Source organism: Pelophylax lessonae, assembly GCF_965119305.1.
Source record: "Pelophylax lessonae genome assembly, chromosome: 4".
Lineage (NCBI taxonomy): Eukaryota > Metazoa > Chordata > Amphibia > Anura > Ranidae > Pelophylax > Pelophylax lessonae.
In genome coordinates this window covers 282429540-282454697 of record NC_138771.1, presented here as the reverse complement: position 1 = coordinate 282454697, position 25158 = coordinate 282429540, and the positions used below count along the sequence as shown (strand labels likewise).

General features: G+C 43.5%; 1 protein-coding gene across 1 annotated transcript in view; it reads right to left on the bottom strand.

Annotated features, from left to right (window-relative positions):
• Positions 1 to 25158, bottom strand: part of CEP290 (centrosomal protein 290) — a 255158-nt gene that overhangs the window by 99072 nt on the left and 130928 nt on the right. Inside the window, exons 32-35 of the mRNA XM_082255322.1 lie at positions 24346 to 24453; positions 24115 to 24249; positions 14573 to 14839; positions 10962 to 11069 (exon numbers count right to left, since the gene is read on the bottom strand). Of these exons, the coding sequence (XP_082111448.1) occupies positions 10962 to 11069; positions 14573 to 14839; positions 24115 to 24249; positions 24346 to 24453 (618 nt within the window). The remainder of the gene's footprint in view (positions 1 to 10961; positions 11070 to 14572; positions 14840 to 24114; positions 24250 to 24345; positions 24454 to 25158) is intronic.

Here is a 25158-nt window from a genome sequence, read left to right as displayed (position 1 = left end):
GCGGTAGTAGAAACATGAAGTACAGCAATATGGGGAGGATGTGCAGCAAGCAACACGTGTATATATATAAACACCAGGAATAAGTCAGTGTAAGTGGGACCAAAACTTGACTCAGAAAAGCTTAAAAAGTGGGACACCAGCGGATAACAGGGGCGACCCCCCCATGGCAGAGCTCCACCCCCGAGACACCCCAAAAGGGAACTTACTGTGCCTCGAGGTGGGAGCACCTAACCAATATTATTGAAACGAGTGGAATCCCAATCACCAGGACTCCAAAGGAGAACCAGGTATAGGTAAGCAGATCCCAGTCCCTAGCTCAAACAGAGATGGACCAGTATTCCCGATTATAGAGAAGAACAGAAAAATAAGAAATTATCGTTATCAAAGACCCATTCCAAACTTTTGGCAGGGGCTCTGGGCTTAAACCAAGAGACCCCACCAAGCGGGTTAGTAACCAAACACTCTGAGTACAACATAAACCAAATGTGAGCAATCAAGAGGAAGAAAAGAAAAAAGAAAAGGAAAAAGAAGAAGGCAGAATAGATAGGATAGGAAACTGACAGGCATCAAGAGAAGAGAGGAAAGAAAGAGAGGAAGAGCAAAAGGGAGTAGAAGGTTCCAGCGGCCCGACGCCGGTCAAATAGTAACGTTAACATAAGCTGCCCAGGGTTCCCAGATCCGCTCGAATTTCGCTCTGGAGTCGTCAAGAATGCTATACATCTTCTCCTGTGCCATCATCCACGAAATCTTACGCTTAGCCAGCTGCAACGGAACCGAAGGCATTTTCCACTGCCTGGCTATCGCCATTTTGGCACCGAGGAAGATGTAGAAAATGAGGGCCTGGGTGTGTTTGGGAATTGTAGGAATGCGCTGACCCAAAAGAGCATGCGAAGGGGACGGATGTACCGCAAGACCAGTGATTCGCCTGACCATACCATAAATGCGTCCCCAGAACTTCCGCAGCCTTGGGCATTCCCAGAAGATATGGAAAACCGTTCCCGTCAGGGTACAGTCACGAAAGCAAGTGGGTGGCATGGAGGGGTAGATGGCAGCCAGCCTAGCCGGCACCATGTACCATCTCATAATTACTTTTAGGTTAGCCTCCATGAGCCCAACATTGTGAATACCCCGAAAAGAACGTCCTACACATGTGTACCAATTAGGGAGGTCCCATTCTATATTGAGGTCCTGTTCCCATTTAAGCATGTAGGCCGGTTTAGTTTGAGCGTCAGTCAGTGAAGCATAAATTAGGGAAATACCCCCCTTAACATCAGTAATTTGGGCACACCATTGTTCATAAGGCGACACCCGCAGGGGCTCAGAAGAACGGAGCCTGAGGGAGTGAATATAGTGCGAAATTTGAGTCAGACGGAACTTCTCCGCAGATGGCATCTTCAGCTTAGAAGTACAATGTGAGAATGTTATGGGACCCGAGCTATCAACAAAGTGTCCGATCCTATACATGCCCTTGTCAGTCCACCACTTAAAAGCCCCTATGTTTTCCCCTGGAGGGAAGGCCGGATTGTGAAATAGATGAGTGAGCGGAGCCCAATGTGAGGTCACTTTGCGCGTCTTGTGAATGCGATCACAAATGGAGAATGAATGTGAAAGGGTTGGAGACAATATTGGAGGACGGGTAGGGGCAGGACTCCAAACCAAATAATCAATAGTGTGTCTGGGGACAGCCTGACGTTCCATATGGCACCAGTCGGGTTTCCCCCCCCTGGAATATATAACAGAAAACTGAGTCAGCTGTGCTGCTAGATAGTAGTTCCAGAGGTCAGGTACACCCAAGCCCCCCTGTTTCCGGGAGCGTAGAAGTGTATGTTTATTGATTCTATGTCCCTTCTGTCCCCAGATAAATTTAAAGATGTGGCCTTGTAAACTCTGAACATGGGATTTACGCACAGGGATCGGGAGAGACCGAAATAAATAGAGAATCCGGGGCAAAAGAGTCATTTTAACTGCGTTGACTTTCCCCATCCAGGAGATGTGATAGCGCGACCAATCAGAAAGTTCCCGCTTCAGTCGTCGGAACATGGGCGGGTAATTGGATGGGTAGAGCTTATCTATAGAGGGGGTTAACGACACCCCTAGGTAGGGGATGGAATCCGAGTGCCAAGAGAAAGAGAAATGGTCCTTTAACCGGTCCACTAGAGAAGAGGGGAGGTTGACATTAAGGGCCAGAGATTTGGACATATTGACTCGTAATCCAGACGCTGCCTCGAAGGCGTTAAGGAGGGAGACGATATTGGGTAGAGAGATCAAGGGGGAGGTGACAAAAAGCATAATGTCGTCTGCGAACAGCGCAACTTTGTGGGTCGTGGGTCCACACTGTATACCATGAATATCAGGATGAAGGCGGATGGCTGTTGCTAAAGATTCGAGAGCCACCGCAAAAAGGAGCGGAGAGAGGGGGCATCCCTGTCTCGTGCCTCTCCGGATGGGTATGTGCACCGAGTAGTAACCCTGCATCCGGACCTGAGCTACCGGTTGCGAGTAAAGGGCCCGAAGAGTGGTGAGGAAAGAGGGGCCAAAGCCCCAACATTCCAGAGTGCGGAAGAGGAACGGCCAAGAGAGGGAATCAAAGGCCTTGTGGAGATCAAGGGACAGGAGGAAACCATGTTGGGGAGGGCCACCGTCCCACCCAGAGTTCAACAAAGAGATGACGTCAATCACCCTCCTTACCTGGTCAGGTCCCTGCCTACCTGGAATGAACCCCACCTGATCCTTATGAATGTATTTGGTAATAAAGCTAGATAAACGATTAGCGAAGATTTTTGTCAGGATCTTGAGATCGTTATTAATAAGCGAAATTGGTCTGTAATTGCCCACCTCAGAGGGATCCTTCCCAGGCTTGGGGATAACCGATATGTAAGCTGTATTAGATGCTTCCTCAAGACTAGCACCTCCCCTGAGGGCATTAAAGAACCTGACCAAATAAGGAGATAGGACCGACATGAAAGTCTTGTAATACGAGTTTGAAAAACCATCAGGGCCTGGGGCGGAATTGGATCGGAGATTCTTAATGACATCAAGCACTTCCTGTTCATCAATAGGGGCTTCAAGAAGGGATCTATGTGTAGCCGATAGGCGGGGGATAGGTACTTTGTTCAAGAACGAATCAGGATCATCCCCCTTGTGGGGGGCAGGGGCCGCATAGAGATGTGAATAGAAGGAGTGAAAGGAATCCATAATGGAGACGGGATTGCTCGAGAGAACGCCAGAGGGAGATTTAATCTTAGGCATGGAGATCGCCCGAAATTTGGGGGAGAGTTTCCGCGCTAATTTCGTGCTCAATTTGTCCCGAGAAGCGTAAGAGCGAGCAGATTGCCACCTCAAGGCCTTCTCCGCCCTGGAAGTCAGGGCTAAGTTCAACGACAGCTTGACAGCATCCAGTTCTGCCAGCGAGGTAGGGTTTGGGGATCCCCTATGGACTCTGCGGAGACGATAGTATTCAGTCTCCAAACGGGCAATGTCGATCAGTCTTTCCTTTTTAATTTTTGCCCCCAGTTGAATGAGGTAGCCCCGAATAACCGCCTTATGAGCCCCCCAAAGGGTGGAGGGGGACACGTCAGGAAGATCGTTGAGCTTGAAATAGTCACGGAGTGCAGCCTCTACCTGAGAACATCTAGCGGGGTCACTCAGGATGGACTCGTTAATTCTCCAAGGCGAAGGGCCTCGGGGAGGCAAGGAGCAGGAGAGCTGAAGCGAGACTATGGAGTGGTCCGACCAAGGAACATCCTTAATTTTAGACTTCTGCGCAGATGGAACATCAGTTGTGGGGATGAAAATGTGATCTATACGCGCAAACGTATGATGGGGTGCCGAGAAATGTGTATAGTCACGGGAAGAGGGGTTAAGTTCCCGCCAGATATCAATCAGACCTAGCGAGTGAAGTGTTCGAGCTACTCGCAGACTCTGCTTGGAGGGACGTCGAAGCCGACCACCAGAGGAGTTAGATTTATCTAGGGAGCAATCAAGAGCCAAATTGGAATCCCCCCCTATGAGAACTCGCCCCTCGAAGTGGGGAGAGAGCATGAGGAACATGTCCGAGAAGAATTTTGCCTGACCCCGATTGGGAGCGTAATAGGATACAAACGTGTATAACTCCCCTTGTATGTGGCCCTTGACTAAGATGAAGCGACCGTGGGGGTCCCGAACCGTTTGTAGATGGGAAAAGGGAAGGGATTTAGCGAAAAATATGGCCACCCCTCTCTGCTTGGAGGGGGCGTTGGCCAGATAAAACAAGGGGTATTTGTGGTGGACATAGGAGGGTTGGTAAGAATCTGGGAAGTGAGTCTCCTGAAGCAGGAGAACCCCTAGTCCCTGGGAATGGTAATGTTGGAATGCCTTCCTACGTTTAACCGGGGAATTTAAGCCCTGGGTGTTGTGTGATGCCACCTGCAAAGAAGATACCGTACTCACGTTAGACGTCATGGTGTGCCATCATAGAGTGCGCTGGAGTGAGCTCAGTAGTGGATTCCCAATGTATCCCATGGGAGAGGTCAGGATCTGTAACGCAAGGGAAGAAAGGACATAAATAGACCAGTCGGACCGCAGGAACCCCCTGAAAAGAACAAGAACCCCGTGAAGGGAGAAAAAAGAAAAAGAAGAGGACAGTAAAAGGAGAAAAAGGGCGCAAGAGCAAGCCCTTGCGCATGGATGAGGTGACCGCAGGCAAAGCCCACAGCCCCCCATCAAACGTACGGATGTGCCCTGATCCAGTCAGGACACATTCCTGTGGGAAGCAAGAAGTAAACAACTTACGTCCGACAGGAGGAGGCGCAATGAAACCTCCCCGGTCAAAGAGCCCCAACCCAGCACCCCCATAAAACATTAATACAAAACAACTTCAAGGCACCACGATCCCTCTAGTTACAGAGCGGGATCAACAACCCAGCATATACTGTGAGGAGCATGGGAGTAGATGAAATGAGGGGAAAAAAGGTCTGGGGAGAGAAGGGAATCGGGAGGGGGGGAAGGGATAGATAGACGGTGGGAAGGGAGGGAGGACGAGGAGGGGTAAGACAAAGAGGAAGTATGAGGGAGGGGAAAGGGACCAGGAACAAATTAGCCCAAAAACATTCAAAGGAGAAGGAAAAAATAAATAAATAAATAAATAATAATAATAATAAATAAAAAAGAAAAAGGAAATAATAGAAAAAATAAAAACAGCAACCAGTTCAGTTGTAAAAAGTCAATACCAGAAATGGCCTAAAGTATGGGAGAGCCAGTTCGCTGAGGAGAGAAAAAAAAAAAAAAATCACAGTGAGCAGTCCAAACACGGGCCAAAAAAAGGGGGTTCAAAAAGCGAAGGCCAGGATCAACGGGGACCCCAAATCAGGCTAAGTAAAGTAAACTCTAACAGCCTAGAGGAAGTGTTGAAGGAGAATCCACGCGGTCATCAGGGTGGCTTGACATCACGGTGGCGTTTCGTATGTTGTGCGTTCCATACCGAGGACACAGGGCTGATCGGTGGAGGCCGCTTGGCAGATTCTCTCCTGTTGGTAGATGAAGTGGGGACTGGGTCCCTGGTGAGAATTCCCATCTGTAGGAGCAGGTGTTCGCCTTCCTGGAAGTTGGCAAAGCTGTAAGTCTTGTTTTGAAATAGAAAATTCAGGCGGAAGGGGAAGGACCACCAATATTTCAGCGCCCTAGCAGATAACGCCAATGTAAGCGGCTTAAAGGATCTACGGCGTTGAATGGTAAAGGGGGAGAGGTCAGCAAACAGTTGAATCTTGTGGCCTTGGATGCTCAAATCCTCCCTACCCCTGCTCTTTCTCATGAGCTCCTCCTTAACCCCGTAAAAGTGCGTTTTGACGATAACGTCTCTGGGCAGGCCATCTTTGCGGGGCAATTGCAGGGCCCTATGAGCTCGGTCAAGTTCCAGGCGATGTTCAGAAATGTCCGGTATAAGGTCCTTAATAAAAGCTTTAATAGTGACGGGGATATCTGTGATGGTTTCAGGGATCCCCCTGACTCTGAAATTCAAGCGTCTGCTCCGGTTTTCCAGATCATCCAGTTTACTGAGCGCAGTGTCCAACTGAGCCTGCATAGTCTGGATGCAAGCTGTATTCTGATTGGCCCGTGCTACTGTGTGGTCCAAGGTGCTCTCAATCGCTTCTATCCTGGTACCAAGATTCTGGAGTTCTGCTTTAATAGACCCAGTGATTTGTGCGGCATTGTGAGCTAGACCAGTGGCTAGCATTTCCGAGAAACGTGCCATAAGTACTGACAGGTCCGGGCAGTGACCAGGCAAATTGAGGCCTAGTTGAAGAGGCAAAGCAGGGGCCTCAGGTGATAGCAGCCCTGGATTCCCTGGGGCCTGCTCCACGGTCCTGCTTAGCAGGGATTCCGTGGACGCTGGGGAGGCTAGTGGGGGCTGATGGAGGTATGCGGGGGTAGAAGGTGATGGCCAGGGGTCTGGAGAGGGAGATTGGGAGTCCATTTGGAGTGCCTCAGCGTCTCCTACCTCCGGCGGGCCGCGGTTCCCTGAGGTGAAGGAAGGCGCGGTCGCCATTTTATTTGTATCCCGCTCTGGGGAGAGAAAGAGTAGACGGCGGGAGACTTCCGGGCGGCGGTCCGCCGACATCCACCGGAGGTCCGCGGGAGGAAGGGGCAGCGGAGTGTGCCGATCGTAGGGCACAGTGCACAGGAATGCCGGCGTCGGGGCTCTCCGATGGCCGAGGAGGCGCGGAGCTCCGGGCTAAGGCGCCATCACGGAGCTGCCGCGCATGCGCCTTCTTCATATTCTTAATATGTGCCTGTTGTACCATGTACGAAAAAGTATCCGGTTCTCTTTGTATCGCTTACGGTGTGTAAAATACCTAGCGTTCCTGCCAGTGACTTTGCTTTACTATTAAAAACTGACCACACTAGGCCTGAGAGCCCAGCATGGTCAGTTTTCTGGCCTGATCTGCTCCAATGATTTGACTTGTGCTGACACTGAGTTTTCTCAGCCTGATCCACTCCAATGATTCGACTTGTGCTGACACTCCCCACCCCCTGCATAGCCATTCACTGGGAAGGACAGTGAGCTGCAGTTTCTCCTCCCCTAGCTCTCTGAGCTCCTTATGCAGCAGAACAAAGGGTATCACTTAAAAAAGGGGAAAACAGGTATTTATAATGTTTTTTATGTATACACAAATGTTGAGTGTTGAGGTGAGGGTTCACATACACTTTAACCACTTAAGCCCCGGAAGATTTTACCCCCTTCCTGACCAGGGGGTATTTTGCGATTCGGCACTGCGTGATTTTAACGGACAATTGCGCGGTCGTGCGACGCTGTACCTAAACGAATTTGGCGTCCTTTTTTTCCCACAAACAGAGCTTTCTTTTGGTGGTATTTGATCACCTGTGCGATTTTTTGATCACGCGCTATAAACAAAAAAAGAGCGTAAATTTTGCAAAAATAGCAATATTTTTCACATTTTTTATATGAAATTCCCCCCCAAAAAAAATGTAAAAATCAAAATTTTTTAACATTTTCGGCCAATTTGTTTTATGCTACCTATGTTTGGTAAAAAAAATCGCAAAAAGCGTATGTTTATTGGTTTGCGCAAAAGTTATCGCGTTTACTAACAAAGGGAAAGATTTTTGTCATTTTTGTTGTTTTTTTTTAACGCATAATGGCGGCGATCTGCGATTTTTTTGCGGTACTGCGACATTGGGGCGGACAGATCGGACCCTTGACTGACATTTTTGACACTTTTGGGGTTACCAGTGAAAAAACTACAAGGACAAATATTAGACTGAATAATAACAATTTGCTGATTGCCTGCCTCACCTAGGAGACCAGATCAACTCTCCTGTGTTGGATCACATATCTAATGCGTGATCCAGAACTTCCAGGTAGGGGGCGCTCGCCCGCCAGGCTAGCTGTGCTGTGATTAGTCACAGTACAAGCTGATCAGCAAGGAGAAAGACAGGACTGAGCTCTGTCAATGTAAACAATACAGAGCTCTGTCCTGTCAGTGGGGATGGGCCGGTTTTTGTTTCACTGCGCAATAAAAACTGGCATGTCCCTTAGAAAAAGCAGCTTACAATGCACACAAAAACACTGGTTGGGCACACATTTAACCCTTTGACCGCCCTAGATGTTAACCCCTTCCCAGCCAGTGTCATTAGTACAGTGACATTGTACATTTTTAGCACTGATCACTGTACTAGTGTCACCAGTTACCGCAAAGTGTCAAAAGTGTCAGTTAGTGTCATATTGCCCGCCATACTAGGGCAGACCTGCTATAAATTGCTGATCAGCACCACTACTAGTATATAAAATAAATAAAAATTCTATTATAGATATTATAGTTTGTAGACGCTATAACTTTTTTATATATGGAAATAGTTTGAAAATGTACTGTTAACTGATGCTGCGCCTTAAAATTCGGTGCGCCTTATGGTCCAAAAAATACGGTATTGGTCTTTTTCGTTTATAGTGCAAAGAAAAAAAAAAAACCCAGTGGGGATTAAATATTACCAGAAGAAAGCTCTATTTGTGTGAAAAAAATAATGATATACATTTTATTTGGGTACAGTGTTTCATGATCGCCCAATTGTAAAGCAGTGCCAACAAGCAAAAAATGGCCTGGTCATGAAGGGGGTAAATCTTCCAGAGCTAAAGTGGTTAAGGGGAGAAAATAACTGGATGCTAAGAAAGACCACTGACATTGCTTTTAACCAATACGCATAGGACAATAGTGGAAAGACACATTCCTACAGTATAACAGGGCAGTTATTGGCTAGTACCTTTGAATTCACTGTCATTACGCAATATAAAATTTGGAGTTCATGGACTCGCCTACTGCTGATAAATGTAGATACTGTATTCCATGAAAATGCATACAGGTACGGTTGGATCTGCTAAAAAATGATCCTGTTCTATTTTATGGGTGAGGCATAGGGAGGCTTGCCAAGACTTACAACCCTCAGTCTAGGTTACCAGAAGACCACTGCTGGCTCCTTTCACAGCATTTAGCTGTGGATCTGCAAGCTACAACAACTATACTAATAGGTAGCCTGCCAATGGGTCTAGGCATTGCATTGCCATCAATGTGCAGCACCAGAAAACTATTTCTGGCTTCTTTATGTATCAGGTGGCAGAAACATTGCATACAGAATCAAAACTTATAACAACTGGATTGATGGACAATACGCCACTAGCTAGTCAGCTGAGACCCTGCATCAAAAAAGCTTGATCTAATATACAGTGCCTTGCAAAAGTATTCGGCCCCCTTGAACTTTGCAACCTTTTGCCACATTTCAGGCATCAAACATAAAGATGTAAAACTGTAATTTTTTGTGAAGAATCAACAACAAGTGGGACACAATCATGAAGTGGAACGAAATTTATTGGATATTTCAAACTTTTTTAACAAATAAAAAACTGAAAAATTGGGCGTGCAAAATTATTCAGCCCCCTTAAGTTAATACTTTGTAGTGCCATCTTTTGCTGCGATTACAGCTGTAAGTCGCTTGGGCTATGCCTCTATCAGTTTTGCACATCGAGAGACTTTTTTGCCCATACCTCCTTGCAAAACAGCTCGAGCTCAGTGAGGTTGGATGGAGAGCGTTTGTGAACAGCATTTTTCAGTTCTTTCCACAGATTCTCGATTGGATTCAGGTCTGGACTTTGACTTGGCCGTTCTAACACCTGGATATGTTTATTTGTGAACCATTCCATTGTAGATTTTGCTTTATGTTTTGGATCGTTGCCTTGTTAGAAGACAAATCTCCGTCCCAGTCTCAGGTCTTTTGCAGACTCCATCAGGTTTTCTTCCAGAATGGTCCTGTATTTGGCTCCATCCATCTTCCCATCAATTTTAACCATCTTCCCTGTCCCTGCTGAAAAAAAGCAGGCCCAAACCATGATGCTGCCACCACCATGTTTGACAGTGGGGATGGTGTGTTCAGGGTGATGAGCTGTATTGCTTTTACGCCAAACATAATGTTTTGCATTGTTGCCAAAAAGTTCGATTTTGGTTTCATCTGACCAGAGCACCTTCTTCCACATGTTTGGTGTCTCCCAGGTGGCTTGTGCCAAACATTAAACAACACTTTTTATGGATATCTTTAAGAAATTACTTTCTTCTTGCCACTCTTCCATAAAGGCCAGATTTGTGCAGTATACGACTGATTGTTGTCCTATGGACAGAGTCTCCAACCTCAGCTGTAGATCTCTGCAGTTCATCCAGAGTGATCATGGGCCTCTTGGCTGCATCTCTGATCAGTCTTCTCCTTGTATGAGCTGAAAGTTTAGAGGGACCGCCAGGTCTTCGTAGATTTGCAGTGGTCTGATACTCCTTCCATTTCAATATTATCGCTTGCACAGTGCTCCTTGGGATGTTTAAAGCTTGGGAAATCTTTTTGTATCCAAATCCAGCTTTAAACTTCTCCACAACAGTATCTCGGACCTGCCTGGTGTGTTCCTTGTTCTTTATGATGCTCTCTGCGCTTTAAACTGACCTCTGAGACTATCACAGTGCAGGTGCATTTATACGGAGACTTGATTACACACAGGTGGATTCTATTTATCATCATTAGTCATTTAGGTCAACATTGGATCATTCAGAGATCCTCACTAAACTTCTGGAGAGAGTTTGCTGCACTGAAAGTAAAGGGGCTGAATAATTTTGCACTCCCAATTTTTCAGTTTTTTATTTGTTAACAAAGTTTGAAATATCCAATAAATTTTGTTCCACTTCATGATTGTGTCCCACTTGTTGATTCTTCACAAAAAATTACAGTTTTATATTTTATATTTTGAAGCCTGAAATGTGGCAAAAGGTCGCAAAGTTCAAGGGGGCCGAATACTTTCGCAAGGCACTGTAGTAAGATCTGCCAGAGTTTTACTTAGATGAATGGTAAGAGCTGCCAGGGTCCTTATTAAATGCACGGTAAAGCATAATGTCTTCTATTTATTAAATAATTAAAAAAAGACTCAAACTGAAAATACAAACCAGAGCAGCCTCCTTAAATTTGCTAAGTGAGGCATCTGAATGTACATCCAGCTTCTGATGTAGCACTTTAAGATCCTCTGCGTGCTTTTTTGCACTCTCTTGCTGTTCCTGTTGGAAATAAAATATTATCATTATAGTCTGAATTCAATCTAACTAAATTAATGGTAAGTCTGTCTACAAAATAAATTGTCTCCATAAGCAGCAAACGATTACATGTGATGAAAAGGTTAGCATCAAGTCTCTGGGTACGGATGCTTCTGCACATGGATTAATATCATAAGCAGGCGATCATAAGTGATTTTCATTTTTAAAACGCAAGAAAAGATACACAGCAATTTACACTCAAGTTGTTTATGTGCTCTGTCTCCATGGTTACTCATAATTAACAGCCAAAGATTATTATTTTTTTTTTTGTCTTTACACCAGATCTCGACATATTGGCTTCTCATAAGACATCGGGTAGTTCTGAGCACGTCAGATGAGCATGAAATTACCACTTCAGACTTTATTCACTGTATAGAAACAGCTGAGATGAAAATGCTCCTACAGAGGTCTAAATAATTGGTTAGTGTTTGTAATTTTACAGTTTACTTGCAGTAATGAGCAGCTGTAGCATTCATTTCATTGTTGCCTCTAAATGGCACTTATAAATACAGTGGTGGAAAAACATCAGACTATCCAGGCATTTAAGCATACAGACACAGTACACTATATTAAATTGCAATGTGGGCAGCAAAGCTCCATCTATATTCATTTAGTCCGCTTTAACGGAGTATCCCCAAAGTCCATGGAACCTTGTCTTCCCTTGGTTGCACTCCAGTGCTCTCAGTAATATGCCTTCTGAGAGCGTTGCTTCAAAGAGGTTTACAATGATATGGAGAAGACAGCAAACTAAAAAGACGTATTTCTACTACACTAACACAATAGAGATGCCATGCTATTTACACCCAGCTTATATATACATTTACCATTGTATAATATTCAAATAAATGGCTTTTGGAAAAGAAAAATAATATTAACAAAAAATGTATGGAGAGCAGCTGTGATTTTCACAGTATAGTGGGCCGAACTTGGTATCTTTCACTTGCTGGACGTCTTCCAAAGTTCTTTGGCACTCTGCTTTATTTTAATATAAATGAGCTTCTGAAAGGGTGCTCTAGAGACAGAACAATAAAACCAAACTCAAATCCCATGTTTACTTCAGCATCACATTTTGAAACAAAATGAAGGGCAACCTGTTACCTTTTAATGAATTTGTGATCTACGCCAATATTCACAAAACCCCCATTAAACCAGTTACTAGAAACCAAAGGTATCGGTGAGAAACCTATACTGCTACATCATGCAATTCACAGAAAATGCTGAAAGTTGTAGCTGACAGACAGTAGAGACCAGAGCCAAAACTAAAGTGTAGCTTTCCAATTTCCATCAGTGTAAAAAAAAGAAGAAGGACAGGTCCCATGGCCTCTCAAGCAAGGAAAATTCAGTTGATGTACTCTGAGCACACATTAAGGTTAGGGGGGAAGGATATGGCTATTTACTCCCGTTACTGCTTGTGGTATCCATAGATGTGTGAAAAAGGATTGTGACTGTGTACTGACATGGAAAAAACAGATCAATCCATAATTGGATAAGTCCAGGCCTTGTATATAGCTTGTGCTTAGGATAGAATAGGCTACAAAGAAATTGATTAAAAAACAAACACAGGTACATGCAGTCACCATAAGGTGTGCAGTTCAAGGTTCAGTTCCAGCGTTAGGCTGAAGTTTATGCTTAGGCTGCAGGTTTAGGCTCAGGTTAAAGGGAACGTTTTGTGAAAAGATTGAGGTTTAGGCCCATTTCACACTTGCGCAACTTGTCCTGCGATTTGGGACTGCAAGGTCGCATGACAAGTCGTACTCCATGATTTCCAATGAGCACCGCGTGACTTTTCGGTCGCATAAGTGTGAAAGGGGCCTTAGGGTAATTTACTATCAGATATATCGGTCTGGATGTTTCACCACTTCCTCAAACTCAATCCATCCAAAACCGAGCTTATAATTTTTCCTCCACCACGTGCCCCTTCCCCTGATTTCTCTGTCAATATCGATGGCATTACTATCAGCCCATCCCCACATGCCAAGGTCTTAGGCATCCACATCCAATCGCTGTCCTCAGCCTCTGCAACATCTCCAAAATACGCCCTTTTCTAACCAAAGACACAACAAAGCTCTTAGTTCACTCCCTGGTCATTTTGCGCCTCGACTACTGCAATTCCCTTCTCATTGGCTTACCTCTACACAGACTATCCCCCATTCAATCCATCATGAATGCTGCCGCCAGACTCATCCATCTTATCAATCACTCAGTGTCCGCTACTCCTCTCTGTCAAGCCCTCCACTGGATCCCGCTCACCCAACAAATTAAATTCAAAATACTAACATCTTACAAAGCAATCCACAGCTTAGCCCCTAGCTACATCACTAGCCTAGTCTCAAAATACCAACCTAATCGCTCTCTTCGTTCCTCTCAAAACCTCCTGCTCTCTAGCTCCATCGTCACCTCCTCCCTCGCTCGCCTCCAGGACTTTTCCAGAGCCTCTCCAATCCTATGGAACTCCTTACCCTTATCTGTCCGATTATCTCCTACTCTATTAGTTTTTAGGCGATCTCTGAAAACCCTCCTTTTCAGAGAAGCCTATCCTACCCACACTTAACAAATATACCTCCATTTTCTCCATCAACCCATCCCCCACGGTTATTGCCTTTTGTTTCACTTGACCCTCCCTTCTAGATTGTAAGCTCTAACGAGCAGGGCCCTCTAGTTCCTCTTGTTTTGAATTGTATTGTAACTGTATTGTCTTCCCTCACATTGTAAAGCGCTGCGCAAACTGTTGGCGCTATATAAATCCTGTATAATAATAATACGTTTTGTGATAAGATTGAGGTTTAGGAAAGTAACCTTTTATGTTTTATGGGTGCTCAAACATCAATGTGCTAACAAACAAAAGTACCCGATAGACATGGGTGTCATACAATCACTATATTTTTTTGTGCTGAAAATATTTTAACCAGTATTTTTATGATAAAAAAAAAAAAAAAAAAAAAACACAAAATGCCAATCTTCACATACTAGAAAGCAATGCTTTGCAATCACCCCTAAGGCTCCTTTCACACAAGAGGTCCGATCAGGTCCACCTGTCTGTTTTTCAGGCAGACCCAATAGGACTCTCCATTCTCCGCTATGGACAGTCAGATGTAAACTGACTTGTCTGTTCAAACCGGGCTACGTCTGATCCAGCAAAAAACAAACGGATGGAGATCCGTTCTCCTCCATCTCACCAGATCAGATTAGAGGGCAGCCAGTCAGTTTACACCCCACTGTCCATACAGCAGAGCGGGCTGTGTCCATGTCAGCTCTGCATAAGTAGAATGGACACGGACGTCTCATCCAGCTGCTCCGCATAGCTCAGCAGGGGATCAGCGGACATATCCCCTGTTGAGAAAAAAACGGAGTTAAGCGGAGTCTGGCCCATGTAAAAGGACCTTAGTGTCACAGAGTTAGTGATAATCAAACAATATTAGACCTTGTGTGTAGTGTGAATCCTCTCTGAGTTCTTCGGGTTCACATACCTCTCGTGCTTTTGCTAAAAGATGTTGATATTTCTTAACAACTTCTTCTTTTTGGTTAAGTCGAGCTTGCATATTCTCAATTGTTTGATGAGCAACTTTTAAGGCCTGGCGCATCTCTGAATCCTCTTCTTTTTGGTTAAACTCAGATAGCAGCTTCTCTCTGTCTATGACCGCAGGTATTCGCAATCTCAGTTCATTTATCACTTTGTCACGACTCAAAACATTTTGTTCAGCTGTCCAGAGGAGAGCTTCTTTTTCTTTAAGTTTCTGAAAAAAATACAGCATTTTTATTGTCAACAGACATTTAAAGGGGTAACCTCCTATTGGGACAATGGATTTGATTGGCTGGAAAGACAGACCATAAAGAACAAGAAAACACACAAATGTAGAGCGCTAAAAAAACAATGGCATATGAAGGGTGAATGCAAAACTACCAGACTGGGGAGGGGGAAGGGGAATGGGAAATCTCAAAGAAAAAAAAAAAGAACAAGTGCAGTGCATGAATTTGTGTCCCGGAGAAACATTTAACCTAGAACTACAGGCAAGTTGCATAATTCTTTAATAAATATGCAAAATGATAAACAACTTGCCAGTGCCAGCTTTTTGTGCTTTGATGCATGCAAAAAGGAAACTGCACCCTATAAAGTTTTAGGCTTATAGTAGTAAAAGTCACTCTACAATATGTTCCGCTTGTCTAACCAAGAACTATTTAGATGTTACATACAAGGAATTGACCCATCAGCAAACATGTTGTACTCACAGTAAAAAAAAATGATTAAAAAGGTAAATAACTTAAGCAAAAGCTTGCAAATTGACACAAGATGCTCTTTTTTATATTGAGGTAGAGTAAGAACCCCTGTCAGTTTTGTTTTTTTATCTGCCATCTGTGTCCCACTGGGTAGATTCACCTTCACTTCCAGTCCCACAGTCAAAACAGGAAGTGAGAGGAAATCCCTGCAAATTAATAGAATCCCTTGGGTCCCCCAGGTCACCAGAACTAGTGTACCCATTGGAGGAATTTCTCTCCAATACTTTTCTGGGGATAACTCAAAATTTGGGATTTTTTTTTAGTTCATCTTTTAATAATGGTAAACGGGGCAGAGAGAGAGGGTGAACCTCCCTAATAGGAGTACAGGGAGCAATAAAAACCTAAAGGGTGTTCTAATTCATCTCCAATCTGTTCAAAACCAAAAAAGAAAAAAGGTTTAGCCTTTAGTTATACTTTAACTTATTTATTTAGTAACAAATGCTTCCCTCCAGTGGCCAGAAGTGGAACTGCACACGTTTAATAATGGCTGGATTTACTGTATTTGGAAATTGTTCAGGCACGTTTTATTAAAATTCATGTCAAAGTGTAGAAATCAACAACCAAAGCTGCCTACTATTCAATAAGAAGCATTTGTCAAACAACATAGGTGCCTAAAGCTGCTTTAATAAATCATACGTGCTCACCTCTTGAATAAAATACCATAAATCTGCAGGCTTAATAAATAAAAGCAGTGACCTACAGAAACCAATATGAATTAAAGGTCATATTCAGCCAAAGCATATTTTTTTAAATTAGTTTTGGATAACATGGTAAAAGTTTAGAATCTCTAAAGCTGAGATTTGCCCTCACTTCATGTTCTGGTGACATGAAATTACTCCAACTGTGAAAGAAGCAACAAGGAAAACCCAAATTTGAGTAGTAAAGGTTAAAACCTCTGAGGTTTGTATTGCTGTCTGTGCCTACTTGTTTTGGTAACCCCTTGTTACCCACCTAATACTGATGGTCTTTAGGTATAAATAAACATGAAATATCGCAAAAGATGTTTTATTCATTTTATATTGCATATACGTACAAATTGCAATAAGGTTTGGCTTCATTGACATGTCTGAAGGAATAAATCATATCAAATCAGACATGAAAGTGACAGTAAGATGCCTAGGACCTTGTCATTACTTCTAACAACTGTGAAGAAAGATGAAGTTCTGGAAGCAAAGTTCAGTTTGCAGTAATAAAGGAGATAAAACCCTGTGACCTTTGTTTAGGTCCAGCATAGTGAGAGATTTACTAAAACTGGTGCACACAGAATCTAATCGTAGCTGTGCATGGTAACCAATCAGCTTCCAACTTCAGCTTGTTCAATTAAGCATTGGTAATTAAACCTGGATGCTGATTGGTTTCTATGCACAGCTGCACCAGATTCTGTGTGCACCAGATTTGGTAAATCTCTGCAAGGAAAAACATTAAACTTTCACTCTCCCAATCAACATTGACTATTGTTAATCCTTATGGGTTAGCAAAAGTAAATAGACAGGAAAGTAGATCATATTTACTTATTTAATTTTTTTTTTTTTACATTTCTTCAGTTACTTTCTGTTGTTTTGCCTAGGCAAATTATGTCATACATCCCAGGAGTCTTCAGGAGGAAACATTTTTCCAGCTTAGCACACCCTCCTGAATGCATGCCTGATCTAAGGGTAGATTCCAGGAAGTAAATGCTACATGAATCATCTGCCCTTACTTAAGATGGCCACAGCCAGAAATGCTATGGGGTGTTTTTCAAAGTGATTTCTCAGCAAAATAAAGCATAGACACATGGATGGATGGATGAGTTTGCTTTGAATAATAGAAATTAGTTAAATTGTTTTTGGTTTGTGGTGCTCAGATGCAGTGAATATCTGCTTTAACTTTAAGTAGAGCGTTTCTGGTCATTTCATTTTACATTTGGTATCTATAAACTGCTTTGATTTTACTACATATATTTACAAACTCAAAAATGCATTGATGTTGTGTTTGAAAAATTTATGGAAATTCATGAATTTCCAGGTATGGCAATTTTTACATTGTTCCAGCTTGGTATGTATGCATGCATGTGCCATACCTGTAGGATCCCCATGGAAGCTGGAAATCACTTTAGGAGACACTGCTACAAGAATGATCCCCACTAGCTTTCAGGTCCCGTACCGAGAAGCTGCCCTGCTACATTGCATACATAGGAGGCCACTTGCTCAGTATAGGCCACATTCAGAGAACACCTTCCGTTTTCCCAATAAATGTAAAGCATTCTCTGATTGAATGAGGTGAGGAGGCCGAGGCGGAGATGTCAGAATTGATTGTCCAATCAGAGATCACTTTGCATTCACTAAGAAAATAGAAAGTGTTATTTAAATAGCACCTGCACCAAGAGGGAGTCTTCCTGTTTTTTAGTATGCAGCAATGCAGCCGCTTGGCATGGAACCCAGAAGCTAAAATGCATAAATGTAGTAGAAGTTTCTACTAGAGTGATTTCCAGCTTCCAGGGGGATCCTACAGGTATGGCTCATACATAAAAATCAAAAAACGTGCTGTGCCAGAAGTGCACAAAAATAATTAGTGATTACATGAATCAACAAGTGTTATCAACAAAATATGGTGTCCATCATATGTGCTCTGATGAAACATAAATGTTCATATAAAGTGCTCCAAAGTAATGATTAGTATATCCAGCTGATGACAGGACAGCCTCAATCCCTTGTGAATCAAGCAGGAACCACCAGTGTGTGAACTCCCTCCACCAGTAAGATTGGCCTCTCACCTTGATACCAGACCCAAACGGGCCAGCATGAGCATATCAGGGGATAAACAGACTATCACAGGTAACCTCTCCAGCCTTCACCTCCGGGGGTTGCCAGGACATAAAATAAAGATAAAGCAAAGATCTAGTGCTCTCTGAATGTAAATAATGAGCTTTTATTGAGCATAAAGGGGTAACTCACATTTGTTGGGCACTCAGCCGTGCCTGCTATTATGGCATTCAGTGTTGGAGAGTAGCACCCGAGCGATCGGCGTCAGGCACGCAGGCTCCGCCTCCCTATACGCGTTACGCCTGGAGCGTGGGCTCCGTTTGGCTTCTTCGGTAGGGGTCTACCGAAGAAGCCAAACGGAGCCCACGCTCCAGGCGTAACGCGTATAGGGAGGCGGAGCCTGCGTGCCTGACGCCGATCGCTCGGGTGCTACTCTCCAACACTGAATGCCATAATAGCAGGCACGGCTGAGTGCCCAACAAATGTGAGTTACCCCTTTATGCTCAATAAAAGCTCATTATTTACATTCAGAGAGCACTAGATCTTTGCTTTATCTTTATTTTATGTCCTGGCGACCCCCCGGAGGTGAAGGCTGGAGAGGTTACCTGTGATAGTCTGTTTATCCCCTGATATGCTCATGCTGGCCCGTTTGGGTCTGGTATCAAGGTGAGAGGCCAATCTTACTGGTGGAGGGAGTTCATACACTGGTGGTTCCTGCTTGATTCACAAGGGATTGAGGCTGTCCTGTCATCACCTGGATATACTAATCATTACTTTGGAGCACTTTATATGAACATTTATGTTTCATCAGAGCACATATGATGGACACCATATTTTGTTGATAACACTTGTTGATTCATGTAATCACTAATTATTTTTGTGCACTTCTGGCGCAGCACGTTTTTTGATTTTTATGTTTTTGTTGTGAGGTGTGGACACAATTTGTGTATGCAGCCGGATTTATATATTGATTTATTCTAGCACATTTTACTCATTTGAATTTCACTTAGTCTTGCGCTGATAGTTTTTTCACTATATGGCTCATACATACTTACATTGGTCCAAGCTGGATTAATAAAGCCATGTAAAAATTGCCAAACCTAGAGTTCGGCTTTAACGTATATCAAAACCATTTCTCAAATTCTTGATAAAATAGGGAATTATTGCCATCTGTATTCCATTGGGGGGAAAATTTCCCATTACCTCTGGTCCTGTTCACACAATAGGAAATCTCTCCACTGGGAACCGTGCACCCTAAACTGCACCAAGCAGTGATCCAGATATTTAATGACAAGAAAAGAATACTGCCCTTGTAGTATAATGAAATCAAGTTAAAGCTGCACCACCAACGTGAGATATTGATCACAATAGAAAAATCATAAATAAATGTGTTGTGCTACGGTCAAATTTTTCAGTGAGTCCCAGTGTCAATGTCATAACACAAACAAAGAGTCCCAAGGTTGTGGTAGTAGGTGAAGATAATCCTGTGTTCCAAGAGCAGATAGAATCCCTCCACCTTGTAGATTCACCGCCACCACACATATGGATGTACTCTTACCAGAGAGCATAGAGCTCCTATTGGGGGGGGGGGTCAAAGCAGGCTAATGTGTCTCATCCCCTGCTATTCCAGCATGGAAAGCAAAGATAGGAATCGCTCCAGACCATCCATGGACATGACAACAATCCTCTCGCCTCAGGCCGTCATAGCCGGTGATGTAGCCCAAATGAAGAGATAAGCGATGAAGATCATCCTGTCCAAAAACGGGCTCTGCTGATGGCCAGACGCAAGTGTCTAAACACTATGGTTCCTGCCACTGTGTCTCCTCCACCTCGAAAAGATACATCCATATTTGTGGTGGTGGTGAATCCACAAGGTGGAGGGATTCTGTCTGCTCTTGGAACACAGGATTATCTTCACCCACTACCACAACCTTGGGACTCTTTGTTTGTGTTATGAATTCGGCACTGGAACTCAGTTTGAAAAATTTGACCATAGCGCAACACATTTATTATGATCTATAATATATTTAAACTGTGCACTCTTTTTTTCCTACCCAAGGCTATTTAGAAACAGGAAGAATGTCATGACTACAGACAGTGAAACAGTTGGAGAACTTAGTCAATAAGCAGCTGCCACAACCGTCCCCGCTAAACCTAACTGACATCTTCTGATTTATAAGACAAGGAGATGGCCAGTGAAGCCTGACAGTTTGACTCATGGCAAAGGTGGAAAACTAAATAAAAGGACGGCAGTAAAAAATTAGGTGGAGAAGGATTAAAAGGTGCTTGCAATTTTGTAAGTCATATGGCTCATTTAACAAGTAATTTCTTTCAAAATGATGATTTCTATCTCCAAATAGAAATGTCTATATTTTATACAGGAAGGGAAATTTGTAAGTTTGAAACTAGCAAATTCTGTGCCTGATATACAGTAACAAAGTAAAAACCATGATTGTGTATGCAAAACCATGATACTTTATGTATCGTTTCGATTGTAAGCTCTAACAAAGCAGAGCCTTCGGATTCCTCCTGTATTGAATTGTATTGTAACTGTACTGTCTGCCTTTATTTTGTAAAATGCTGCACAAACTGTTGGTGCTATATAAATTATTATTTTTTTTAAATTATACAGGATTCACATAGCGCCAACAGATTGCACAGCGCTTTACAACATGAGGGCAGACAGTACAGTTACAATACAATTCAATACAGGAGGAATCAGAGGGCCCTGCTCATTAGAGCTTACAATCTAAAAGGGAGGGTCAAGTGATACAAAAGTTATTAACTGCGGGGGATGAGCTGATGGAGAAAATAAAAGTACAGGTATTGTATAATATTAGTATTTTTTTTTACCTATACATTTTTTTAAACCAGATTTTAACATAAATATTTTAATATTCAGCATTAGACAGAAAGACACCAGTACAGTTAGGCCTCCTACACACAATGCTTCTGTTTGAGCTTCTCCTTTTTCAGCCGTAAAATTCAGGCGTATTTGTCTTATTGAACGCATTTTCACGCAAATGTATTCTCACGTTCTTGTAAAATATGCAAATTAGCAATTTTCAGATCAATAGTGTGTTGGTACGAGTTGATATGCTCGCAATCACGCATATTTGCGCACATTAGCCATAAATTACTGTTCAAAGATGCAGATTTTTCTATTTTGTTCTTACTGAAGAATGCACGGCGTTCATTTACGTGCCTGTGTGCATAGGCAAATTACAATGAATGGGCTGTATTTTTGCTCAGAAAAAAAAAAAAAAAAGCTGTACTGAGCTTTTTTAAGCTGCAGTGTGCAAGAGGCCTAAATGGAATACATGCATGTTTCATTTTTTTTTTACATACCAAAAGATTTATAATTCTTTACAGCTTATTTTGTGATTTACAAACATTTCCCACACTGCTTAGAGAGACAAGTGACACATGTAGACCCCTAATTAAAAATTATTTTTCTGGTCCTGCAATGTAGCTTTTTATGTTTCTTGTCAGTACATGACCTTACTGCTTTCTTCTCTTGCACTCCAGCTCTGCTATACTGGGACTGCAGGAGTCTGATACCAGGGTCTATATCAGTATGTACATTGCTTGCATTTAACTATACAGTTCATGGTGCATTGATTTGTGCCTTTTATATCTGCCTAGGGTTAAATAATCTGCTCACAATTACCAAAATAAATCTAGTTTCTTTTACTACTTTCAAAACTGATACTCACTTGTACTTTTTCAGATTACTTTCCACTAAAAGAATGAACACATTTTTTGCAGCAATAGACATTGTGTAGATGATTTACTATTATTGGAGAGTGAAAAATCTTGTGCAGCTCTGGACAGAAACCAATCAGCTTCCAGGTTTTAGCCCTGGTTCACACCAGTGTGGGTTTGAAATGATGCTTCTTCAGCGTGATTTCAAAGCCGCAGATTAGTGCAATTTGCACCTCCGATTTCATTGTGGCTTACGACTTTGTTTAACAGAAGTCTATGCAAGTCGCTATGGAATTGGGAAAAAGCAGCGCAGGACCCTTTTTCAAAGTCGAAGCGACTTGAGTCGCCTCAATTTAAACGGTTACATTGCCAGCAATGGGGAAAGACTTGTCATGCAATTTGGAAATGTCAAACCGCACGGCAAATCGCACCAGTGTGAATGAGGGCTCATTGTCAAAGCTTAATTGAACAAGCTAGAGTTAGAAGGTGATTGGCTACCATGCACAGCTGCACCAGATTCTGAGTGCTTCAAGTTTAACTAAAGGCAATTTTTGTTTAGTTTTGGATGGAGTGGAGAGGGATTTAAAGGCTTGTCAAGTTTTTATTGCTGTCTGTGCCCATTAGGTAGATTTTATCCTCTCCAATAGTCCGGTTTATCATTATCATTGAAAGTGAATGTAGCACCCTACAAGGTAGGTGCTAGGCAAAGTATAGTGGGCCTTGGCTGCCTAACAGCAGGGCCATGATTTTCAGCTGGGCTGTCATGTCTCCCAGGTGTTGTTATTGAGAGGGGAGTCTCCCCACTGGCTCCATGAAAAGGGTTCTCATTAGGCAGTGGAGAAAACCCAATCAGTGGCACATTCAGGCTTATATCTACCCCAGAAAGGCATATTCTGCCGCACAGGATTCTGGGAGTGGCTATAAGTTTGAGGGGGAACGCATGACGCAGTGTCTTTGGCGGGAAGCAGAGTCCCAGGAGGGAGAGTACGTCTGTCTCTCCTCCTGTCAGAAGGATCGGGTGTCTCGGGTGGCTTGCCTGAGGATACAGAGAGAGCTGAGCTGAGCTGCAAAGAGGATCCGGTGTGCCGAACCCCAGCGGAGTTAAGGGGGCCCAGTTTCAGGAGAGCATTCCAAGTTCGTGAGTACTGTAACTGCACCGGGGGTCTGCCTAGCTGAGAGGGGACCGCTCCGGGGAAGGTCCAAGAGATCCAGGAGCTAGCTAGCGGTAAAGGGGGTGCCTAGTGAGAGGACCCTGAAGTGTCAGAGGGGGTGCCTAGTGAGAGGACCCTGAAGTGCAAAGGGGGTGCCTGGTGGAGGACCCTGAAAGTGTAAAGGGGGCGCCAGCGGTTGGGCCCCAAATAGTTAATGTGTACAGCGTGCAGTGTACAGTGTTGAGAGTTGCGAGTTGCAGCAGCACAAGCAGTAACAAGGAGCTACCTTAGTCAGTGAAGGGCTGGAAGGAGCTGTTTACAGGACTTTTGAGCCTAATGGAGTGTCAAGAGTCAAGTTTCACTACAGTCCAGGATCTTTTGAGTTAACCAGAGGGTTATAAGTCAAGTTCTAGCACAGTTCAGTAATAAAGCAATTTTCAAGCGTCAGTAAGCGTTGGTCGGCATCCAGCTAGCGTCAAGACAGTGTTAACAGGCATTTTTCTACAAAGTATCCCAGGTTTAACTAGTTGAGCCAGAGGGGTATCCCACTCATTCCCTTCTCCCATCCCCAATATAAAATAAACAAAACAAACCAAAGATGCCGGAATGGTCATTGTCTCAACTCTCACACTTGGGTATTCAGCTTAAATGGGCTGAAGGTGTCACCGGTAACAATGGCAGACCCATCTCAGGCCCAATGCCTGGAAAACCTGCTACATGAATGTAAAAGAATATCCCAAATTTTGGGTTGTCACCAGAAAAGTAATAGAGGGGAAATCTTCCAATGGGGACACTAGTTAAGTGACCTAGGGGTCCCCAAGGAATTCACTAATTTGCATGGATTTCCTCTCACTTCCTGTTTGGCTATAGGACAGGTAGTGAAGGGAAAGTTCCACAATAGGACACAGATGGCAAAAAAAAAAAAATCTGACAAAAGTTATAACCCTCCCTTACTTTTTTCAAAATAGAAAAAAATATGTTGCCTATAGTTCTGCTTTCAGAACAGAATTGAGACTCCATAATATTTCATATTTAAAATATACAAACATATATGCAAGTAAGAGTTGTAAAATGTTTATAAAAATATTCTGCTATCTTTTAGTGTTACTGCATTAAATCTAACACAGTCAGACCTACCTCTTGTAACGTTTGGCATACTGTTTTGGTTTCCAGGATGGTGCGCACATGCTCTTTTATTTTGTGCAGCGCTATGTCAAGTTGTTGCGGCAGGGGTAGACTAGAATCGGGTATATCTCCTGTAGCTTCATCAAACTAGAAGACAAGCATACCAAGTTAGTAAAAAAGAAAAAATAGACAATTTAGCCTGGTTAAAGCAGTCTAAAATTGTGATCAAATCAAAGCAGGTACCCTCCGTGCAGTGGTAAGCACTTCATTTTGTTGCTGCTCATACATATCCAGCTGACGCTCCAGTTCTACCTCTCTTTGATCCCAGGCCATTTGACGTTCCTCGTGAAACTTAGGAATTAAAGAAAGACTATATAAATACAAAAATACATACACATTGTATAGTGTAAGGGCACTTTTAGATGGGCAGTGATGTTTGACAACCCTCTGAAATGCAATCTGCGGATAGCTTTTCTGGGGGCAGTATAGCAGTGGCTGGCAGGAGTTCCTGCAACCTCCTGACATGGAAATTTTACATTACGGGACTGTGAGGCAAGTGCTTGATTTGCACTTTTGTGCAACCCGATTGATCTCGAAGGGTGAGTTTAGAAGGCGGTTTCACCCATCACACAGCAGCCTGAATTTAAAGTGATTGTAAAGGCTCAAGGTTTTTTACCTTCAGGCATTCTTTGCAAGAAGGTAAAAAACCTTCTGTGCAGCAATCCCCCAATACTTATCAGAGCCCCATCCCGATCCAGCAATGGGTCTCTTTCTCCTCATTGGCTGAGAGAGCAATGGGAGCCATCGGCTACTACTGTCAATCACAGCTAGTGAGCCAATGAGGAGAGAGCAGGGGAAGGGCCGAGCTGTGCTCTGTGCGGGAATGGACATACAGAGCAGTGGCTGGGGAGTGAGCCTTTTAGGGTGCTCCCATAGCAAGCTGCTTGGTATGGGGGCAGGAGGCAGGGGCTAGGAGCGCTGGCTGGGGACCCAAGAATAGGAGGATGGGGGCTGTTCTGTGCAAAACCATTGCACACAGCAGGCAAGTATAACGTG